The sequence below is a fragment of the Acanthochromis polyacanthus genome, chromosome 1, assembly GCF_021347895.1.
Source record: "Acanthochromis polyacanthus isolate Apoly-LR-REF ecotype Palm Island chromosome 1, KAUST_Apoly_ChrSc, whole genome shotgun sequence".
In the NCBI taxonomy this organism is placed as follows: domain Eukaryota; kingdom Metazoa; phylum Chordata; class Actinopteri; family Pomacentridae; genus Acanthochromis; species Acanthochromis polyacanthus.
This window is the reverse complement of record NC_067113.1, coordinates 21,785,895-21,795,234: the sequence shown is the minus strand read 5'-3', so window position 1 is coordinate 21,795,234 and position 9,340 is coordinate 21,785,895. Positions and strand designations below refer to the sequence as shown.

At 40.7% G+C, this 9,340-nt stretch overlaps 1 protein-coding gene across 7 annotated transcripts in view; it reads right to left on the bottom strand.

Moving 5' to 3' along the window:
* Positions 1 to 1,440: 1,440 nt before the first annotated feature.
* LOC110953067 (brain-enriched guanylate kinase-associated protein) overlaps positions 1,441 to 9,340 on the bottom strand; it is a 48,913-nt gene continuing 41,013 nt past the window's right edge. For all 7 annotated transcript variants that reach the window (XM_051954914.1, XM_051954909.1, XM_051954896.1 and 4 more), the window contains one exon: positions 1,441 to 6,990. In XM_051954914.1, coding sequence (XP_051810874.1) covers positions 5,452 to 6,990 — 1,539 coding nt within the window. In that variant the 3' untranslated portion in view covers positions 1,441 to 5,451. The remainder of the gene's footprint in view (positions 6,991 to 9,340) is intronic.

The following is a 9,340-nucleotide window of genomic DNA, read 5'->3' as shown; positions in this document are numbered from 1 at the left end:
TTATGTGAATCTCACTGTAAGCATTTTATTCATATTTGTCTCATCTTTCAACATCCCGGTCTCTCAGCATCTTAGTGAGTGAGATGAAATCAGAAGAAGTTACACTCCATGGAATCAAAGGAAGATTCTTTACAGTTAACAGTTCAAAGAGTGAACTATTGTTATGAGTGTTATCTAAAGTGGTAGGCGGTGGGAAGGCAGTCCAGCTGCACAGACACGCACAAAAACACAATCGTAATGCTTTTATAGTCAGCTCTCCACTCCAAATACAGTAAGGGGTGTGATCATTGTGTTCTTCTCAAGGTGTTGTCAAAACAAAACAAAATCTCTCTGGGCATTTTCTAATCAAAAGTGTTTTTCATTCCACATTCTGCATACACATCACTTTTCTCTATGCCTTTTTGTTCTCTCTGCCTCTGGTATGACATTTCCTCTCACACTGACAGCTTTAGAGCATCACAGAAAGACAACCAGCGAAGTAAAAGAAAATACGGCATCATCTGTCAAAGCATCGCCAGGTTCGTCCAAAAACCTGCCAGTCAGCCGCCAGAGCACTGAAGTACAGACTGATGCTTGTGATCTTTATTCAGTGTCTAGTAGAAATGTCCTTAAAATACACTTTGCAGTTTGGCATTGAGGGAAAATCTAATGGATAGTTTTCCCTTTTTTTGCAACCCTTATGGTTGTTTATACTCTAGCTGATAGTAGTGAAATTAACACTGCAATTGTCTTTAAATTACCGCCGAGTGATTGGGGGAGCTGAATGATAATTTACATCTGCACACTGGTGAAAGCTGCTGCTTTTGGTAGCAGCTCTTATGTCTTTTTTTTTCTTATTTATTTGTTTGCTGGCTAGCAAGTCAAGCACAGATCGTTACTGTCAAACTAATCACAGAGGATAAAACAATAAGGACTCATAAAAAAAAAAAGACAGAAGAATGATCTTTGAGTCCAGCACCAGCAGGATTTGACAGCTTCCCCCAGCACATCTACAAGTCTGGGTCTGACAGAAAAATCCTCTTCCTGTCACCAGATTTAAAGAGGCCCTTGAAATCAATACAAGTTAACAACAACTTGCCCTAAAAGGAATAGAAAATGTTAGAAAATGGTGAAAGATAGAAGCAAACCTATCAATGAGTAACATATTTTAACAGGACAACTCCAAGAAATTAAGGGGGTGATTAAAAAAACGCAAACTGACACAATAAAACTGAAGGACACATAACGAGTTGGGGCTGCAATCGGTCGATGAAGTTGCTGTAGAAGTTTTAAAACTTGAGTCTCAATTAGAATTCCAATAAATGAAGTGATCTAGACTGAAAAAGTAATCAACAATAGAGAAAAATACAACTGTCCCCAACCTATGAACCTCCACATCCAGGCATTTCAGGGAGCCTAAAAGCTTAAGGTAATAGAATAAATGATTTAAGAAGTCAGCTATGTATTTCCAACATTCATCTTTATTAAGTAAATAAATATACAGCAAAAATATATAACCATGCATCAGACAGACAAACATGTTGACATTTAGACAGCTGGCCTGTTGTTCCTGGAACAGGGCTGGAGGTAGGACAGGACAGAACCACGTCAGCCTCGTCATTCAGGGTCAAAATATTCCATAAATATAACATCAACAGAAACTAGATAAAAAATAGTCATAGTGTCATAACAATCGTGTATGTAGTGACTCTTTTTATACATTATGTCCACAACAAAAATACCATATATCCTCTGTCTCTCTGTACAGTGGTCATATTTGAATTCAGACTTTTGTCACCCTGTTAATACCATCATCTTACTGAATTATAGTGTGACTGAAGACTTTTTGTGGCTTCATAAACATGACAAAAAGAAGAGGTGTCACTTTATCATCTTTAAAACTACTTTAAATCCATTTTCAGATCTACAGGAACTGGAGAGGTACAGTATGGCATTCCAAAATAAAATCTACATGACGACTCAAGGGCAAAGCTAAGTTCCCTTTATTTACCTTTTCCATGTCGCCATTCCTCTCGGATCTACAGAGCTACATCAGCAGGAAGAAATCCTTGGTGCACGGATGTTGAAACATTGTCATGTTGTACTTTTGTGTACTAGAAATGATGATAACATGATTGTTGGGCCGCAGAACAACGTCTTTCCAGGTCTTCATGTAACATAAGGCAAGGTCTTATTACCACTTTTTTTTAAAAATCCATCAATAGGTGAGCAAATCTTTGCCACATTCTATGTATGTATATATACACGCTTTGTCTATGTTCACAGTGTTTTCTCTAAAATATCCGAGCTGAGCATGCTGGTGTAAAACAACACACTGACTATACATTTTTGTCCGTAATCAGTTGTTTCTTACCAATTTTCAGTTCACTTGCCTGTGCACCTTTGAGTGCATACATTGCACAACTGCCAGGAGAGTTGTCCAATTAATCTCTCTTGCAAACTACAGGAACCAGCACATTTGTTTCGGTTTGTGTATCAAGTGCCACTGGTGTAAAAAAGTTGGTATCAAGGTAGACATTTCGGTTCCTTTTGTCAGATTTCCAAACAAGCATCAAAGTGTTGTCATATTTAACTAAAAGGAATTTCAATGGAGATCTCAGCTGAAAAATGTATGAGAACAGATTGTTCTTGTAGGAACTGGCCGTGTGTGTGTGTGTGTGTGTGTGTGTGTGTGTGTGTGTGTGTGTGTGTGTGTGTGTGTGTGTGTGTGTGTGTGTGTGTGTGTGTGTGTGTGTGTGTGTGTGTGTGTGTGTGTGTGTGTGTGTGTGTGTGTGTGTGTGTGTGTGCCATCTGATAGGAAGAGCATAACGCTGTAACAGTAGTGTATACACACAGTAACAATGCAGCAGATATACAATATGTACACAATTGTTAGATGCTGTAAAGGAGACTGTTCTGTTCAAGAATTAAGGCAATTTCACAAGTGTCCTCATTTAACAGTAGCTACTGTGCAACCTCCAATTTCATTCAGTTTGTCTTATTTTGATACAAAAATATGAAAACTCCTCCGGCAGGTTAAAAAAATCTTGCAGGTATCTTCTGGTATCATTGTTTAAATAATGTCTGTTTAACCATCTCTATATAATTATTGTATTTGAACATTTCACCTAACAATAAATTGATATCTATATATACACATTACTGGTCAAAAGTTTTAGAACACCCCAGTTTTTTGTTGAAAATTATGGATGTTAATGTCTCAGTGTACTCTGAAATGAAAGCATACAACAAATACACAATTGAAGTTTTAAAAAAAAATTAGAAACTAAAATGTACTCTAAACTTTTGACTCATCAAAGTAGCCACATTTGGCAGATATAACAACTGAACACACTCGTGGCATTCTTTCCGCAATGGAAATCAAATATTCTTCTTAAAGTTCTTCCCAACTCTGTTGCAGAAGTTTCCATAAATCTGTGTCACTTATGGTTTGCTTTTCTTTCACTCTTCTGTCCAGTTCATCCCAGACCAGCTCCATGGGGTTTAAGTCTGGAGACTGTGCTCCCACTCCATGTTTTCAAGCTTACCATCTTGTTCTTTTGTCCTAAGGTAGTTCTGGCATAGCTTGGACTTATGTTTTGGGTCATTATCTTGCTGTAGGATGAACACCTGACCAACTAGGCTCATACCAGAGGGTACTGCATGAAGCTGCAGAATGCTGTGGTGGCGGTTTTGGTTCAGGGTTCCTCTCACTCTGTACAAGTCACCGACTCTGAATCCAACAAAACAGCCCCAGACCGTCATGCTTCCTCCTCCATGTTTGACAGCTGATGTCACACACTGAGGAACCATGCTTTCTCCTACTCGATGGCATACAAAAATCCTGCATGATGAACCAAAGATTCCAAATTTGATTCATCAGTCCCAAATACCTTCTTCCAGTCTTCAGTAGTCCATTGGCGGTGTTTCATTGCCCAGACAAGCCTCTTTTTCTTATTCTGACGTCTTAGCAGTGGCTTTCTTGCTGCAACTTGTCAAACCTGCAACTCCAAGCCTTCTCTTCACAGTTGAAACTGAGACTTCTTACGACCACCACTATTAAGCTGTGCTTAAAGCTGTTGTCCTGTGAGCCGCCTATCATGCAGGCTGTTGACTCTCAGAAACTTGTCTTCTGTTTCTGTTGTGGCTTTCTTTCAGAACTCCTCCTGTCAGAGTTTCCTCCAGTTTCCAAATGCCTTTTGATGGTGAAGAAAACTGTACTCACTGACACCTTGATTTTCTTTGCAATTTTTCTGTAGGAAAAACCTCCATTTTTAAGTGTTACGATGGTCTGTCTCTATTCTATTGTTAATTCTCTTTTTTGCCACTTTTATTGCAACAGACTAGTTTCTGCAGTACAGTACAGTTCAAAATATGCTCTCTAGAATACGATGCCACAGTGTGTTCCAACACTACTTTTATGCAGACACAGGGGGTTGTAAGTAATCAAGAAAAGTTGGGATACCTGTAGGATTTGGTAGCACCAACTTTTAAGGCTTGATCAACCTCCATTGCTGCAGAACAGCTTTAAGTTGTTAACTCATTTCAGGCTCCTGAAAAATGCCTTTTTGTATAATTCTGAAATGTGCATTATTTTTCAATTTTGGGCAACCTAACCTTTTCTTATAACCTCTGACAGATCACCGCTTACCTTCGTTTCATTTCAAGCTATTCACTGGATTTGAAAAACTTGAATTTCAATTAAAAAATGGAAAAATTGGAGCGTTCTAAAACTTTTGACCGGTAATATGTCTGTTAAAACTAATGAACAAATTCAGGGATTTTAAGTTTCTTAACAAGTGGGAAGTCTGTAAATTTTGTTATGAATTGTTATATTAAATTAGATATTTATATATGAATTCAAATGTTTAATGTAACCAGTTTTTAAAAAATGTACCTTTTAGTAAGGGCAGTCAACTGAAAATGTGTTTTTCTACCCTATTTTTATGCACTATGCAACATGCATTTTGTTGAGCAGAAAATAGGGAATGATTAAATCTTTTTCAATATACATGTTAGATAATCTAATTAACGACTAATTAAATAATCTCATTATCCTCGCTTAACCATTATTGATACTGTTTATATTAGAGCAGAAAGTAATGTTCTTATGCTGGTTTTACAAACAGTACTTAACACCAAAAAAAACAAACAGCACAGTATGTTCATGTAGCCAGGTCTGTGTGGGAATGTGTTTTCGTCCTGGTGGCTCTAATTACCATCATTATCACGGAAACAAAAACAGACTGAATAGCTGGTCTCTGGTAGCTACACCATATCGTGACATACAATAGAAAAAACATTGCAGACTGTGTGAAACGTGCCGTGGCTAAGGTACATGAAACAACAACATCTGAACACCCCATCACACCAAGCATGTGTTTGCTGCAGGGAGACATACAGTACAGTACAGTAGGTTAGGAATCATCATCACCATCATCATGCATAAAATGAAGAGCTCTCTTTGTTCGGTCAATTCAGCAGTGTACCGTACAGCTGTGCCTTGGTCAAACTATCCTTCCTTGTCAGTCCTGTGCTGCCAAATTTTTGGTATCTTGGAGAGTTCTTCTTTGGGAGTGCAGGGCCTACGCTGAGAGCAGAACTGGAACTCGGTCGAGGCCGGATGCTCGGCCTGGGGCTGGGGTAGTGCTGAAGACTCGAGGCTTCGAGCGAGCTTTGGTGTAAGGACTCCGCTGAGCTGTCCGCACTCAGATTCACATAGTCCTTCTTGCTGCTACTCGCCGCCGTTGCTCCCCCGCTGCTCTCCTTGTCTTTCGAGCTCCCTGAGAGGAACAGACTGCACTCTGAGTCCTGACTGTCATTCTTGGCTCTGTACAGCACAGAAGTTTTCTCCTGCTTACGATGCTCCAGAGGTTTTGGACTGCGACTAGGCGAAGGGGAATCCAGAGCAAAACACTGGTCCAGCACACGGCTGTGGAAGACATCATCTCCTTCTTGGAAGCTGCTGTAGAGAGACCCCTTGACTTTACTGGAGGGGCCCATGGCAAAGTGGTGCTCAGAGAAACTGTATGGAGAGCCGCGCCCTGTGATGTTACGATAAGATGAGATGGTGTTGATGTCTTCGACACTCAGTTGTCTCCACCGGCTGCTCAGATCATCCTCGGTGACGTGGATGTCATCTCGGCTGTCCAGGGCTCCTCCGCGAGCCCCTCCCAGTCCAGTTGTAGACCCCATGCTGTGAGAGGAAGCCAGGCGAGGGGTACTGGAGTGGTACGGTTCACTGAAGCAGGAAGCTGTCCTTGTGTACGCTGGTGAACTGCCTTTCTGTGGGCTCCTGGGAGCCACCATGTGCTGGATGCTGTGGGATTTGGGGAAGCTTGGGCTGTCTTTATCATAAGAGGACATGCTTTTGCGCTCATAGTCCCCACTGCCTCCATCTCGCCAGTCCATATAGAGACCCTGGTGGGAAGAGGATAAGGTGCTACTGGCAGTGTGCCCACACCCAGCACTTACCCCTCCCTTCTCATCTGATGCAAGGCTGAAGCTGGAGTATGTGCTGGAAGCAGGCAGGCTACCAGTGCCAAACTCATCATGGTGGTGGAAAGAGGATGGGGGCTCGTGATGAGAGAAACTTTCAGAGTGGAAAGCATCTTCATCTGGGTTGCTGTCAGTGGAGTTCTGGGCGTGAAGCTGAAGCAGAGCGGTGCCGTGGAGGTCGACGCTCTGCCTGCGCTCTGTGTCTTGCCATCGTTCGGGGCAGTAGAGGGCTGTGTCGCTGCAGTACAGGTCAGATGTCTTAAATGCAATGCGACGGTTCAGATGATCGGTGCTTCCGGTTCCTGTTAAAAAGTCTCCATCCTGCGGCTGAGGGCTGGGTGATCGCGTTACAGGGCAACTGCTCCCGGGTTCGGGCTTTTCCAGCACCTTGGCAATTACGGCTGTGGGCACAGCATCAGAGTAATTGGAGTGACACATAGCCATCGTGGCTCCACTACCTCGATTATGTTTCTCCATGTGAGAACTGACACGCTCCTGGAAATCCAGTGGCAGCTGAGACGAGGAAGACAAACAAGCAAAGAGACAAAAGAAGCTTGATGAAGATGGGAAACGAACACCAAGATCTACAGAAATGTTTTGCTGAAACTGTGACAGTTGCTGAATTGGTCTTCAGATTTAGACGGTAAAGCTCTCTGAAAAAGGAAAACTTCCTCAATGGTCTTAATTATTTATACAATTGAATCTCTTCCAAACATGTTCTATGCTTTTTGTGTCTGCACTGAAGCCATTTTTAGAGCTATTTCTCAAAGTTTCTAATCTATAGCTCTGGTTTAGAAAGTAATTCATTCTCACAGCAGCTCATTCTGTCTGGACCAGTTCATGTGTCTCAGGGGAGTTACACTATTTGGACCCTTTAATGAACTTGTCAGAAAATTGCTGAACAGTTCATTTGTTTATTTGCTTTGCTCTCAACATAGCTCACAGCTCTATTTCCCTAAAATATTTCTTAGATATGCTTAACTATTTTCTTTTCTTTAGAAATATTTCTTTCCCATCTGTTCTTTGGTCTCTGTCTTGTTTGCCTTTCTCGCCTACTCTCTCTCCCACACAGATGGACAGACACCATAATCTCTTTGATTGTCTCATGTTTGAGAAAACTGTTCCTGTCAATTACGGACTCGTTCTTTGTGCCTATTAAAGCTGGTCAGGGCCAGTAGGACCTGTTCCTGCCAAACTGAGCTCTCTTTCTTCTCCTCCCTTTCTTTATCCTTTCATCTTTCTTCTCTTGCTCCACTGCCTTCTCAACCAAAAGCCCTCATTCCCTCTCCCTCTCTCTGTCTTTTTCTCTGTCTGTTTCTTCTGTCTACCATCAAACATATCAGTTCCACAGGGAACGGCTTAGATTCAAATTAAACCAGTGCTCTGGGTCTCCAGCTGGGTTTAGAAAAAAAAAAGATAAAATACTGACTTGGCTTTGTTAAGAAATAGAAGCTCGCCTTGGCATAAAATAACCTGCATCTTTTAAGTCGGGGCTATTTTTAGCAGCTGTTGCCTCTCCCAGAGGGAAAAGAGATGGAAAGTAGGTGAGGCTGGTTAGGAGGGGGGGGTGCAAGATAATATACAGTGTGTACTCCAAGTAAGCTAGCTCAGCATTAGCTGCTATCTGAGGCAAATCTTAATTAACAGTCACATAGTTCTGCAGTGTTAGTCCACGTGACAGTACACACAGCACTGTCTTGTGTCATTTATTTAAATAGATGGTTTACGTGATGGAACTGGTGCATTGTACTTAAAGCACTCTCACTCTGTGGAAGCTAATTCATAAAAATACTACTCTTTTGATAAAGATATTGCATTTGTTCCCTTTTTTCATTTGAAAATTAACTATTGTACTGCACAAACAAACCGTTAAATGCATTTGCAATAAAACTCTCCTTCTCAGGTCATTACTAGCTGACCCATTTCCACTCTTGCTACAGTTGTCAAACTTTACACTTTTGTTTGGCAACGGCAGAGTTTAAAATGTCAACTCCAAAGTCACATCAGTATTCCAGGCGGTGGTACTTCAGGGTCACGTAGTAAACAAAAGGAGGTCTCATTGCTAGTCATCACCAGGATACTTTTTAATGTCTCAAAAGAAAAACACATTGTAAATGGATTCTAAATATGGACAATGGACATAATGTCAAAAGAATAAGACTAAAACTACATGTCCTGATGAGGGCCAACAGGTGATGAGCTCCAGGTGATGTATTCCATAGAATACATGGAAATAAAGGAGCAGTATTGCAGAGTAAAGCTAATTAGTCCTGATAATATTGTGCATTAGGTTATATGTAAAAATGAAGTTAGAACATTTAACTGATGAACATAATCCCTGAATGATTTGGATGTTTACCATAGAAAAACACTTGGGAATATAACAAAGTGGTTATATTTATGTCTTGATGTTCATACAGCCTGTGCCGTGTTATGGTTGAACACGCTGCCATTATTATTATTACTATATTTTTCAGTCAGAGCTTTTGCGTCATTTACGTTGTCTGGCATGACCACTAACTTCTTGTGGTTGATGTCGACAAATGTTTTCAATCTTAAGATAATGCTGTAAGCAGCATGCATGATATACAGACACCAGGGGGTCACTTTTTATTTGCTCTTGTCACATTTTTACTCTCAGTGGACTCAATGTCGACTACAATATGCGGCCTTGGACCTCTATGGAAACAGCACAGTGGATAACAGTCAAGAGAACTCACATAATGTCTTTTGTACGGTATGACAAATTATGTCATAAATCATTTTTTAAAAGTTTAGATAGTTTAATTATTTGTTTTACAAAAACTTAAAAAAAAAAAAAAATTGGACTCAACATGCACAACATTTTTTCAAGTGCCCACAG